Below are 14,461 nucleotides of genomic sequence, written 5' to 3' on the forward strand. Positions count from 1 at the left end.
GCGACAGTCCAACGATCCGATGATTTCCTACCGCAGCAGCTTCAATCAACAAGATTCGCTCGACTTAAATGAACTCGGTCCCGGGGGAGCTGGCGGCCATAACGGCATGGGCAACTTGGCGGACGAACTTGCGGATGCCTTTTCTGAATCTGGAGACGAAGAGCAGGGCGATGACAACATTGATGGGCTTGAGGGCGCGGGTGCTGCAGAGCAAGCAGAAGCTAGCCAAGGCGGCGGCGAAGGGGACCATGCCACAGCCGATATTCCCAAGCCTGGAGACGGGAGCTTAAGCCTCCCGTCACCGCGTCGAAAAAACTACCGTAAAAAAGAAAGTGCATATGATGGCAGCGAGTACGGTTCAGAGTCAGACCTAGACTCCTCAGGAATGTCCCCGAGCCTGGTGGCTAAGATCGATGCGATCGACTCCTTGGCAAGACGAGGGACAGAGAACTATGGGGGACCGACAGATGATGTAATTCGAAGAGTTACGGATTCGCTCCGGGATCTCGGATCTCAGTCTAGTGTCGAGGGCAGCGCTTCCAGGTGGGAACATCCGAACTAACTGAGGCGAGGAAGCTAACTTTGGCCATTCCAGGTTGATAACTGCGCACTCAGCACTTACGACGCACCTGGCGCACCAAACACGGCAGCTTCACAGCTTAACCTTCCCATTGCTGTCTCCCATGGCCCCGTCCCCAGATGGGGATGCTATTGATGACTTAATACCCCTGCTTGTCTCGCTTTCTGACAGCATGCCGACCCCATCGACCGCAGCCTTTGACTCATTAACTGCACTGCACTCGATAACTTCAGATCTTATTCAGACCTTGAACTACTTATCCGACACACTGCACATGTCTCGCCAAACTACGGCCACGGCAACACGACGGTTGAAGAGTGCCAAAGAACTGGTGGCTGAGGTGAGAAGAGATGACGAGTTGCGAGAAGAAGGCGAGCGGTGGCTGACCCGAGGGAATTGGGGAGAGCGTCTGCAGAAGAGAGAGTGTGCTGGGGTTTGTGGGGACGTGATTGGGGGATTTGAGGAGGTCTGCAACGGGTGGCGTGAACGTCTCCTAGCTCAAGCTGAGTCTCAGGCTTAACGAAGGCCGAGGCAGACTCTTTATCCCGTTGAGAGAGCTTTATCCCATATACTGTCTTGATATAATACTTGGAGGATAGAGCCTCGCTGGAGTCGAAGTATTCAAGCCAAGCGAAGACTCACAGTCTGCGTCTCTGACAGTTCCTAGCATCGCTTTCTATGTCTTGTTTTTTATACCACGCATAGCAATAGACTGTTAATCATTATGACTGGACGACCTTAGACAAGTTGTTGTATTGTCCCGTGCTCTTATGACTGTTTCGACGAATATTGAAAGTCGAGTGTGCCGCCTAAACATTTTAATGGTAATTTCTTAAGCTAGTTCTTGACTGGCCTTATTTTTACTCGTGCTTGGGCATTAATTAAGATAGAACAATGATGGATCCGTTATGGTTGCTGTATTCGTACAGTACTACGTACTCCATATTCGAAATTTATCAATAGTAGGCGGCGGTTGAGGATGAGACAATGGTTGACACCAAACAGACGCGTCCACTATGCGCGTCAAGAACGAAAGGGTAAGAAGGCCTCGCTAGACCCGCACTGTTAGGCCTCCTCAGCTTATCGGCTAGTGGAAGCGCGTGCCGTCTTAAACTGACACTGTGATAGAGGGGAAGTCCTGTGAGTGCACGGGAACCAACCACTGAGCCAAATCCAACTGGAACGCGTACTGAAAAGCGGCCTGCCGTTCCTCCTTTGGCGTGGCGGTCGCAATTGAACATAACAAGAAAACAACAACAAAAAGGAACCATTTTACATCTAGCCAAAGGAGACCACGGACTAGATGGGCGAGTCATATACACTTCGATATTTCTAGACGCGACGCGACGTTTTTATATATATATATAAAAGCGAGCGCTATCATCTAAATGCCAAATGTGTCAAAACGTATACTCTCGTAGGTAACTTTAGAAAGGGTTTTTTTTTTTTTTTTTTTTTTTTTTGGCAGGCGCCGTGCGGTTGGTTGTTGTAGTGGTTGAGGCACGACATGAACGGAGTATCTCCATGTTGGAGGCCCTACACAAGGTCAGAGTTCAGGGAATTGAGTTCACACCTCCTGGCTTTCTTGGAACAACCTAAAAACTAATATCACATATTAGTAGTAGGAATACGGGCGGTAAATACTAATGGTACGTACCTACTGTGCATTCACCCGCGGATTTCTCGCCAGTTATGCTGCCTTTCACGGCATTGTTGTCGTCGACTCGCGTTTATTGTTCCATGCGTTACCGGAGTGGGTCACCAGTGCCAAAAGCAGCATGGGATAGCTGCTGGGGTGCCCTCCCGTTGGCGTTGGCGTGCCGCCCAACCTACCTGCTGAGCTGCACCACACCTCCCGTCACCTTCTCTGTTGCTCACTTCACTTCACCACCCGATCATCTTGCACCTCGCCACGCGGAAAGGCGCACGGCGAACATCCCGCCTCATCAGGTTTTCCTGCGCTCTCAACTACTGCATTTCTTTTCACAATATTCTCTTTTAGTTACTACAGCGAATCCTCCATCGTGGCGCCCATATGGTGACGCATTCCGACCTACGCAACTCACCAATCTACATACCAACCCATCGAGAGGATGCAATAGACGTTTCTGATCACGGCGCCTGCGGATTCGACGCCCCATTAGAGCCACACAATTTATGTCTTGAATTCGACTTTGTTGTCGGAGCGGTTTCCCCCTTTACGGTCCATTTATCATCCTTCAACAGGCGTCCGTCACGGTCGTCCCTTCCCAGCATACCAGCCACCCGAGTTGACCGCGAACTGGCTGTTGAGTGACGACTCAGATCCGTCACTGACACTCATCTGTCATGACATTGCAATCCGAAAATCCTCTCCTCGCTCCCTTGCCGACCGCGCCGAAGCAAGCCATGGTAGAGTCCAAGCAGGCGTCCCTTGCGGGGTCTTCCCGAATCTCCACGCCACCTCCCCATTCAGATCGAGGGAGGCTCGAATCCAAACACAATGTTGAAGGAATCTCACATCGGCGAACGAGGAGCAGTGCTAGGATGAGCGAAGGAAGTCGGCCAAGCGCATTTGATGTGGATGCCGTTGACGGGGCTTTGCTCAGAGAGTTCGGCCGCCCGCCACGGGAGAGCACTCCTAGCGCAAGCCCTCATCGCAAACGTCAACGCATCAACGGCGATCGGTTGGTCTAAAGCTGTCAGAATTTCTTATGTTACAGCCTTCTCTGACCTGGGATGTGTAGGTTTATCCCCACTCGATCTGGTCAAGACCTCCAGGCCAGCTTCAGCCTGCTTCACGATGATGCCTCGCCGGCGACGCCCTCTAAGCAGAAGAAGCGTACCCCTCAAGGGGAACTCCATTTTCAAAAAAGTAAGTAACATTGTTGCATACCGTTCTGGATGGGAGCGATTCTGACTAATTTGGGTAGCGGAGGAAGCTAATCGTACTTTCTCAACTTTGCTTCGCGCTGAGCTTTTTGAGAATTCGGTTCCCCAAGCTTCACCTCTCACCCTTTCTCCCGACCACACACTGCCTCCAGCCTCTCACGTCGACATTAACGATGGAACACGATCGCGGACCCCTCCCAACCATGGAGCGAGCACTTCGATACCTTCTTCACTAACACCATCTACTCCCCACAAGAATCTCTTCTCATACCTGTCCCCTCGGCATCACAGTCACGTAGCTGGTCATCTTACTCCTTCCAAAACTCCGCAAAGTCGTCATGGACCCAATCTGGATACGAGAGCAGAAATCTACAGTCTATCCCCGGTTCGCCTAAATAGTCAACAAATGCTACTCAGTCCCCGCCGCCAACCCCGCGCGGTCAGCAAGGTTCCATACAAGGTCCTTGATGCCCCGGAGCTGGCTGACGACTTCTATCTCAACTTGGTAGACTGGGGTAGTGCGAATGTGCTTGGTGTCGGACTTGGCTCTAGCGTCTACATGTGGGATGCGCAGACAAGCAAGGTCAACAAGCTTTGTACTTTGGAGGACGACACGGTCACGAGTGTTTCGTGGATACAAAAGGGAACTCATCTCGCCATTGGCACGGGAAAAGGCCTCGTTCAAATTTGGGATGCCGAGAAGACGAGGAGGCTAAGAACTATGACCGGTCATACAGCCCGGGTTGGGTCTCTGGCTTGGAACACTCATATCTTAACATCTGGATCCCGGGACAGGTTGATATACCATCGGGACGTCCGGGCGCCTGACCAATGGATGAAGAAGCTTGTCGGCCACAAGCAAGAAGTATGTGGGCTGAAATGGAATTGTGAAGATGGTCAGTTGGCGAGTGGCGGCAACGACAACAAACTCATGGTCTGGGACAAACTCTCGGATACTCCTCTCTGGAAGTTTTCTGACCACACGGCTGCCGTCAAGGCCATATCCTGGTCCCCACACCAGCGTGGCCTACTTGCGTCTGGAGGCGGCACTGCTGACCGGCGAATCATCTTTCACGATACCGTCAAGGGAACTGTCATTAACGAGATCGATACGGGTAGCCAAGTCTGCAATCTCGCTTGGTCGAAAAATTCGAACGAGATTGTGTCAACACACGGCTACAGCCAGAACCAAATCGTTGTGTGGAAGTATCCCTCAATGACGCAAGTTGCTAGTTTGACGGGGCACACATATCGTGTGTTGTATTTGGCAATGAGTCCTGATGGTCGAGTCGTTGTGACTGGTGCAGGCGACGAGACACTGAGATTTTGGTCCGTATTTGGTCGTCGGCCTGGTGCACGTGAAGAAGCCGAAGGCGGAGGACGCCTGGCTGATTGGGGCATCATTCGATAGCGCTACGAAGGGAGCTGAAGCATATGGGAAAGGAGGGTACAAATGTTGTGAGGACGCACGACCTTTGGCCAACGGTCCTGGTCCTGGCCCGCACATCCGTCTCCGCCCGAATTGCTATTCATTAGCCACATCCAACAGGCACGGGTGAACTCTCGGCTATGGGAAGAATATGTCTTTCTCGCAAATAGCCTACACGTCTATGGCATCCATATCTCTGGCGTCATGCTCCCTGGATTACTGACAGATTATGAATGGCGGGGGAGGTTGGTGGGGAAACAACCGATTTTCTCTCTTGTTTTTTTCTACCCAGGCAAGCTGCATTGGGAATTCGGAAATGCCTGGGGGTTTGTACAGGGTTTTGGGAATGGGCTGGAAATGGGCAAGCAGCATCTAGCGTTAATTTTGATTTAGCATAGCGACCATGAGAAAATGGCAAAAGCTACCTACCAAGACTTAGCAAGCCGCATGACTGTTGCATTCGCATTCTCGAACTCCGCCGCAGGGGACAGATGCGGTTTAGGAGTGACACCCCTTTATATGCTATGTAACATATCCCGTATTTCCATACAGGTTGTCTTATTATACAACTAAGATACCGGCGTCGATTGCTTCGAATAAGAACCAGGGAAAAAAGACCGCGGACTTCGTTAAGTGAGAAAGTGAAGTAGGTACCTATACATAGATACTTATCCGGGCGACCCTCGTTTTAAGAGACGGCAGAAGGTGCTAGATAGGCTCTTGATAAAGCATAGATTCCTTCTTGAATAGCCGAAATCTATTAGGCGGTCGGGAAAGATCTTAATATCCTTTAGCGACCCTATCTACGCTTTTTAACCATCTCCAAAAACGGTGTCGCCCGCATTAAGTATATATATCAAGCCAACGTGTTTCGTCATTTATTATTACTACTAACGAAGTACAGGAGTAGTACCTAAGGTAGACGGCAAGTACCGTAGATAGTAACTACTATTAGTATCAACCCGGGCGAGGGCATGTTTTCAGACATGGCTCGTAGCAGCTGTTCATATCTGATAGCATATTAATGCTCCAGCTTTTCTATTACCTATTTGTCGCGTAGAATATCTATTGGCTACATCTAACATCTGTTGCTAGCCTATTCATAAGCATATTGGCTGCTAGTAAAAACAGCTATTGGGCAGTGAGAAAATCTATTCAAGCTTGCAAGGAGATATTAAAGTAGGCAAGAGCTGGGTGTTGACACGCTATCGGCGCAAGAACGGCTGTTCCAGCCCTGTTGGACAACACCCCCTCCACCCCGTAGGTATATAAGTAGTATGTATTATTATAACCAGACCTGGAAGTCTGACTACTTAGCCTAGTGCTATCCTACGCTAACATGAAAATTAAATTCAAAAACGTTTGAACCATTTTGGCACCGAAGGCTTGGTAGCCGGGCCTACACCTGATCTCAGTTGCAAGAAACAATTCGCCGTTGCTAAGCACTTTTAGAAAACATTGTTTAACCCCTATCAATTGTGGGATATCATTATTTGCAAGTTTCCGTCGGGGGTCACGTAAACAACTTCTTAAAACCAGCTTGAGATGATATGAATCCTGGATAATCCGGGATCAAGTGGTAAAATGTCCGCTCTTCCTTGTTTGCAAGGAACTTGTCGCGTTGGGGTCAAGTCCTGTTGATGCTCCTTTGGTCTCGTCATCAAGGAGGGGTATAGATTTAGCGTCGATGCTCGGAACAAACCTCAGTCGCTCAAGGCGCTCAGTGTTGAGGGAGGCTGCTGAGGCGCCAACACCCATTCCTTGCTCTTGGGCCCCGCCGGTGGCCGTGGTTTCATCAGCCTGGGGGGGCATAGGGGGTGACTGTGATGCATGATCGGCCAGATTTTGCCATTTTAGAACCTCCGTCTTCATCCCTTCCAACTCTTTCTGGAATCGCTTGCCGAAAACGTCAATGTAGTATGTTGAACCGTTATATATACTCCAAGAAAAGACGATCAGGAGGAACGCAGAAGAAGCATACCGGCTCAGGAACCACAAAGGGCAAGGGAGCATGGTAAGGCAGGCGTATGCATACTGGATCATCATAAAAGCTGGTTCCTGCAAGCTGTTGGGAAGCGAAAGAACAACCTTGCCGAGCCATGTCTTGGAATAGGACCGGCGCAACCATGTGAATGACGTGGGCCGTCCTGCAGCAATCTTATCCCTCCGTCGAACCGTGATGAAGAAGTAGTAGGTAAGCTGCCAGAATGCGTACGGAAGTGTACTCCACGCGACCATAGACAAGACGTTGGCATAAGCAGTCGGCGAGCCCGGACCGGAGTTCTTGATAGTCCATATGGCTGGAAACCTCTCCTTCTGCTTCTCCTCGTCAATGAGATGGACAATGCAATGAAGCGTAGCGCACGGCATGATGTGAATGAAGAGCGAAGTGACCTTGTCAAAACTGTGGAAAACAAGGGAGTTGCGCCACATGATGATAGCCACAGCGTTGTTTCCGAAGGCCAAACAGTAGGCGGCAGTGAACAGTCGCTTGGAACCTGGTAATACCCACAAGCTGAGCGCCACGAGGAGGTTGGTAAAATAGCAGAGATCAGCGAGGAAGTAGTGGTAGCCGCTGCGACGGTATGTCAAGAATCGAATCGGCATGAAGTAGATCAACTGGGCCGTGTACCAGATGTGGAAGTACTGAGGGTAGCCGCCGATGAGGTATCCGCTGATGAAGATGTTCATAACACCGCAGATGAAGGATATCTTTTCTCGCAGACTGATGGCTTTGGTGTTATTCCACTGCTTAGCCAACTTGTCAACGCGTTGGCGCATGCGCTTTCGGTACCGGTCCAGCTGTTCGTCGGCAGATGGGAGTCGGCGTCTCCACTCCTCTACCATCCGATCCCGAGCTTCCTGCGTCTTTGATTTGAAGGCATCTTTGGAGCGGCGAACTTTGTCGGTCTGTGCAGAGATGCCCTTTTGAAGCTTCTCCAACTGCTGAGGCAGCGCAAAGTTGTCGAGAAGATCGAGAACAGTAAGTCGGTCTAAGGGTGGCAGCGAATCCCAGTCATCCTGGTACACGCTGCTGCCCGAGAATGATGGGTTCCGTGATAGCCCATGGCTCTTTGGGGTGGTAGCGCTGAAGGTAGGTGTATCGGGTAGCGCGTCGTCTGGGGACGAGGAATTTGGGGAAGTAGCATCTTGATCGGGAGCTAGAGGGGCGTCTTCGGGCACTTGAACAGCGTCCGAGTCGATCGACTGGGTTACCTGAGAGATGGGCGTGGTGTCGCAGGCCATTGTTCCTGTTTCAGCGTCCTCGAATGGCGTGATGCTAGAACATAGGATGTAAGAGAAGAGTTCGCAACCGGTTTTTTTTTAGGGGGGGAGTCAAATAGGAACTAGACAACCAATATGCGTCTGGAGTTTGCAGAAGAAGCTCTTCCCTTGATCGGGCGTCGAGTCAAGCGGTGTCCCTCCCGCCCCAAGCAGGATTGGGATGAGTTTCGAGCTGCGGCTGTACGAGTACTGCACCCTGGAAGGTAAGCTGTAGCAGGTACTTTGTTGTGGATACCTGAGTGACGCAGACCGCGCACTGTACGTGTAACTCCCGTCAATTTAACTTCGAGCTGTGAAGTTCCTCTGCCGTAGTGAGGTCTCTCGAAACCCCCATTCAGTCTCAGGGAAACGGTAAGTTTAGAGTCGAACGTCGCAACGTATCCCTTTGACAGATGCCATTCCATCATCTTGACAAGATCGTTAAGAGCTCTTCATGCCTGCAATCACTTGGTCCGTTGACTGTAGAACCGAAATCCCACCGAGTGGCTCTTTTAGAGCTTGGTGCAACAGGGTGCAGAAGCGTAAAGCCTGCTCCCGGCATTAATACAAGGTACTATGTACGTTATTTTACGTAGGTAAGTAGTAGAGTACTGATATTATCGTCCCCCCGATCAGATGTCGTCATGCGGCCATGTGGCCAAGCTCCACGGAGTGTGTGACTTTGGGTGTAACGGTGCGTATATTATTGATAGAACTGTGCTTATCGACTTAGTGCGTGCACGGCCACCTACTATGGGGGTGGTAGACAGCGCGTCGCGTTCTACTGCATTACCCCATCGCGCGGTTCTCATCACGACTGGCATCATCTCCAACGGCAACCCTATTGTCTTCTGTTCGCCCAGCGGGGGCAGTAAGCCATATTGTGCAGTGCCAAGTTACCTCAACGAAACGCGCGCTTATCAAGCGACTTTGCAGGCTATTCAATGTTTCACTGCCCCGAAATCCCATCCCGTCCCCAACGGTGACCGATTGAGACGACCAAGGCACGTTATGCCCCGCCATTCTCGCCGCATCTGTCGACAACACATTGAACCGCACTCAACGGTCTCCGACAAGCAGACGGTCAAATCGGCGCGCAAAATACTCTGAAGAAGTGTCTTTATTGATCCCCGAGGAACCCCCGAGCGACTCAGGTGTGCTCGCAGCTGGGCTGACACCAGGAAACGCTACCGAGCCGTACCGCCGCTTCCTTTTCTACTTTATTGAAGCAAATTTCCCACGCACATCATTCACGAAACCTCCATAATGGGGAAGCTAATACGGCTTGAGTTGTTTAGTAAGTTTCTTGAGTTGTGTGGATCCAAGACGTGACGCTGATTATCTTGGTACAGACTTCAAGTCCTACAAGGGCCACCATACCCTTTTATTTGGCGATTCGTATTTCACTTCCATCATCGGACCAAATGGATCCGGGAAGTCCAATTCGTACGTAGTCAATATAAACCTTGAAGCCTAATCACTGACAAATGTCTCTAGGATGGATGCCATCTCCTTCGTTCTTGGTATCAAGTCATCCCATCTCCGATCTGCTCACCTCAAGGACTTGGTTTACCGCGGCCGTGTTCTGAAGACTTCAAAAATCAACGATGATGGATCTGTCGACACGGCTGATCTAGCCAATGGAGATCCTAATGGCAACGACAAGGCTTCTCGCGGTGACCCCAAAACAGCCTGGGTCATGGCTGTTTACGAGGACGATGCCGGCGAGGAACAGCGTTGGAAACGCTCTATCACGAACCAAGGCGCTAGCGAATACCGCATTAACGATCGCATTGTCACCGCCCAGCAATACAACGAAGCTCTCGAAAAAGAGAACATCCTCATCAGGGCCAGGAACTTTCTTGTTTTCCAAGGCGATGTCGAGTCAATTGCCTCGCAATCCCCTCAGGACCTTACGCGCCTAGTGGAACAAATTTCTGGGAGTCTTGAGTATAAGACGGAGTACGAAAAACTTCAGGCATTGGCGGAACAAGCCGCGGAGAACCAAAACTTCCAACTGCACCGACGTCGCGGGATCAACTCGGAGATCAAGCAGTATCGCGAGCAGAAGAAGGAAGCTGACAACTTCCAGAAGAAGACCGAGGATAAAGATGCTGCTATCGTCACGCAGACCTTGTGGAAGCTCTACCACTTTCAGAAGGCCATGGATGAGTCAAAGGCGGCTATCCAGAATCACCAGGAGGATCTGAAGGATATGAAACGAAACGTCGAAATCTTTGAAAAGCGCCTGGATGTAGCCCGGAAAGACCAGAGTGCCGCATCCAGACAAGTCTCTCAAGTTGAAAAGGGTATCAAGGCAAAGGAAAGGAGCATCGAGGACAAAGAGAATTCGATCATTCCCTTCGATGAGAAAATTAACCAGACATCCCGACATATGGAGCAAATGCAGTCTCAAGTTGAGAGAATCACTCGAGAACGAGATGAGCAAGCGGCCATAGTAGAGAAAGTCAACAAGGATATCGAAAGCGTTGGCAAAGCTGAGAAGCTCTTTGAGAAAGACATCAAAGAACAAATGAGGAAGCAAGGTAGAGAGATCAGCGACGCTGATCGAAAGGAGTACAACACGCTTCGTGCCCAGGTCATGGCCCAGTCTGCCTCTAATCAAGCTGGGCTGGAGCATCTTGAGCGATCAAGGAAGGCTGACGGGGTTACTGTCAACAACCTGAAGGGCAAAGTTGAAGGGATCGCGGCAGCAATCGAGAGGAGCGAGAACGAGCTGGCTACAATCAGCGAGAGAAAGGGGTCAGCTCAATCTGTTGCATCCGAGCTATCTGTCAACATTGCCTCGAAGAAGAAGGAGTTCAACCGCCTGCAGTCAGAACGAGTAGAAGCCAACCAAAAAAGAACGGAGCTGGAAGAAAAACTTGAAGACGTCGCCCGCAAGCTACGCGAGGCAGACGATGGGCGACGCCAGAGCGATAGGGAGACAAAGATGAAGGAGACGATCACTTCGTTGAAGCGAATCTTCCCTGGAATTCATGGCCGGGTAGGTGATCTTTGCAAACCTAAACAGAAGAAGTACGAAGAGGCTGTTCTCGTGGCTTTAGGGAGGAACTTTGATGCGGTCGTGGTAGACACAGAAAAGGCCGGCAGCGACTGCATTGCATATCTGAGAGAGCAACGCTTCCCGACAATGACCTTCATTCCGCTCGACAACATCAAAGTTCCTGCTGTCAATACAGCCATCAAGAGCTTTAATGGAGCTAGATTGACCATTGACACCATCAACTTCGACTCTTCCGTGGAGCGCGCGATTGCATATGCCTGCGGGAACTCCGTTGTGTGCGACACACTCGATATAGCAAAACACATCTGCTATCACAAGAAAACTCCAGTTGAGGCTGTTACCCTCGATGGATTCGTCATTCACGAGAGCGGCACCATGACCGGCGGTCGCGGGCCTGAGTCAAAGAACGGCAAACGACGATTTGAGGAAGCCGACGTCCAAAATCTTCAGCGCATAGCCAACAAGTTGACAGAAGATATTTCACGTCTTCCAAGGGCTGACAGACGCGGAGCATTGGAAGAGAGCCTCCAGACCGACCTCGGCGGGCTTGAACGGCAGCTAGTTGCTATCAAGGACGAACTAGCGGCATTGAACAAGAACCATGCCAGCAAGAAACGTGAATTGGACAGTAAGAAAAAAGAGCTCAAGGAGCTTCGACCTAAATACGAGCAAAAGGCCTCCGAGTTAGAGAAGGTTGTCCAGAATGTTGAAAAGTATAGGGACGCGATCGCTCGGGTAGAGGATAAAGTCTTTGCCAACTTCTGCTCCCGGTTGGGCTATAGCGACATACGGGCGTATGAGGCATCCCAAGGCAAATTTGAGCAGGAGGTGTCAGAAAAGCGGAGCCAATACTCGGTTCAGAGGCAAAGGCTCGAAAGCAGGCTGAACTGGGAGACAACACGCCACAAAGAGACGGAGGCCCGGATCAAGAAGGCCCAAGACAGCATCCGAAACCTTAGCCGCGACACCAAGTCCTTCCACTCGCAGAAGAAAGAAATTGAGGATGAGCTTCGTCAGGAACAGGCGGAGCTTGAAGCGCTCCACGAAACCCTGGAAGAGTACAAGGAAGTGCTGACTGATCGAACTCAAAAGGTAAATGAGGCCAAGGCCGAATTGCAGAAGCGGACCAGGGGCATCGAGAGCCGCCTCAAAGAAATCACCCAGCTTGAGTCCGTTGTACAGAAGAACAGTTCGAGCAAATCAGCACTGCTACGAAGATGTCGGCTAGAGCAGATCCAGGTTCCTCTGGTGGGGGGTAGCCTTGATAATCTACCAGTGGAAGATGACCTATTGCGTCAGGACGCTGACGCCATGGATGTTGACGATGAAGAGGATGAAGAAATGGTGGACATTGCATTGGACGACCATGGGATCGAGATTGACTTTTCCCGCCTTGATGATGAGCTCAAGGAGGTAAGTCTAATGATTAGGCTCTTCGAGGACCTATCAGCTGACATAGCACAGTCGAATGGGTCCGAGGTTGAAGACAGTCTTACGGAGAAGATCACAGCACTAACGATGGAACTTGAAAAGCTAAACCCCAACATGAGGGCCATGGAACGCTTGGAGAGTGTCGAGGCAAGACTCAAGCAGACAGACCAAGAGTACGAAGACTCAAAGGCAGCAGCCTATGCCGCTAAGGAAGCATTCAAGGAGGTAAAGGAAAAGCGGTATGAACTTTTCAACAAGGCCTTCACGCATATCCAAGAGCAGATCACCCACGTCTACAAGGACCTAACCAGGTCTGAAGCATATCCGTTAGGCGGCCAGGCTTATCTGGACATCGAGGAAGATACAGACATGCCATATCTATCTGGCATCAAGTATCATGCAATGCCACCGCTGAAACGATTCAGAGATATGGAGCATTTGTCTGGGGGCGAGAAAACAATGGCAGCGCTGGCATTACTCTTTGCTATCCACAGCTACCAGCCTAGTCCCTTCTTTGTGCTCGACGAGGTCGATGCTGCATTGGACAATGCCAATGTTGATAAGATCAAGAAGTATATTCGGGAGCACGCTGGGCCAGGGATGCAGTTTGTCGTCATCAGTTTGAAGACAGGCCTATTCCAGGACAGTGAAAGCTTGGTTGGAGTTTACCGAGACCAAGAAGTCAATAGCTCGAAGACGCTCACATTGGATGTAAGTCGGCCCATCTCACCCTGCATCATGCCACCTACGAATAAAATGGCCTGGTACTAATGACAATGCAGCTGAGGAAATATGCTTGATGCTGTCTTCCATCCTTTTTTTTTGGGGGGGGGGGGGACTTATCGTCTTCCTTTCCGGTGAAATTCTTTTAGCGGTTGTAGTCGACCACGAGGATTTGGCGCATGACTGAATGGAGGACTTGTCGAACAATGACCCAGCATGGATAAAGATTTTTTTTTTGAACTCTGGGTACGGAGTAGGATTGGTCCAATTCAACTTGGCGAGGTTCACTGTACACTGTTGTTGTTGTGGTTGTTATTGTAGTTGCAGTTGTGCATAGCTCCTATGGCACAGCCACTGATTATCTACTTTTAGTCCATCGTGTATCTTAAGCCTAACAGCGTCAGGTTAGCCTCATGGCACGTGTCTACATTAAGGATGGTGTCTGAGTTGAGGCGGCCTAGTTACAATATAGTACCTCTAACTAGGGGAATGAAGAAAACACACTAAGTGTTATTCTACCAAATTAACAGAAAAGTGGTCAAGTTCGTGCTACGTCGTTGTCTAAGGTAGGTTGACACTGGAGATGTGTTTAGCGGGACCCACTTCTGGCATTCTTCTGGACGCCGTCGTGTTTGGATGCTCACGTCATCAAAGTTTATCTGATGCGAGAACAATAAATAAACTAGCCAGCAGCCCCAAAGGTGAGCACCGACAAAAATCTCAACTCTAGGTAGCCAAGCACGGCGAGAAGTTGATCAAGAAAAGACGGAGAAATTGCCCTCAGTGTGCAGCATGTTTTACTGCGTGCTGCTTCAGTACCGGTCATCGTCCGCGAACTAAGGATGTCCTGTAGCCTATCTAAGCACAAAGGGCCTATGATGATAGCTTCTGAACTTCCTTCCTATTCATTCACACGAACAATGCGCCTACCTTGCTTCCCTTGAACATCGACAGTCGCCTTGGCCACACCTTAGTGCCACTAGTCTTGAAAAGAAATACTGTTGGTTGTGGCCTGACCTCGTCAAGAGCTCGCTCCAGAGCTTGCGCACGTGAGAGTCGCGAGTCGCGAGTCGCAGCTGTTCAACTTTTCCTTAAACTCGAGCATCGACGTTCGCACCCGACCACGAACCCAGAA

General features: G+C 50.3%; 2 protein-coding genes across 2 annotated transcripts; one reads left to right on the forward strand and one right to left on the reverse strand.

Moving 5' to 3' along the window:
• Positions 1-6,452: 6,452 nt before the first annotated feature.
• On the reverse strand, positions 6,453-8,126 carry ACO1O0_003434 (glycerophosphocholine acyltransferase; the record flags this gene model as incomplete). The annotated part of the gene is made up of 1 exon (XM_083192888.1): positions 6,453-8,126. One exon carries the CDS (start codon positions 8,124-8,126, stop codon positions 6,453-6,455), a length of 1,674 nt encoding a protein of 557 aa, XP_083051945.1.
• Positions 8,127-9,410: 1,284 nt separating this feature from the next.
• Positions 9,411-13,403, forward strand: SMC1 (Structural maintenance of chromosomes protein 1; the record flags this gene model as incomplete). The annotated part of the gene is made up of 5 exons (XM_083192889.1): positions 9,411-9,441; positions 9,497-9,590; positions 9,642-12,585; positions 12,637-13,314; positions 13,386-13,403. 5 exons carry the CDS (start codon positions 9,411-9,413, stop codon positions 13,401-13,403), a joined length of 3,765 nt encoding a protein of 1,254 aa, XP_083051946.1.
• Between the last annotated feature and the right edge of the window lie 1,058 nt (positions 13,404-14,461).

This window comes from Amphichorda felina (genome assembly GCF_050947745.1).
Source record: "Amphichorda felina strain 45539 chromosome Unknown scaffold_3, whole genome shotgun sequence".
NCBI classification, from domain to species: domain Eukaryota; kingdom Fungi; phylum Ascomycota; class Sordariomycetes; order Hypocreales; family Bionectriaceae; genus Amphichorda; species Amphichorda felina.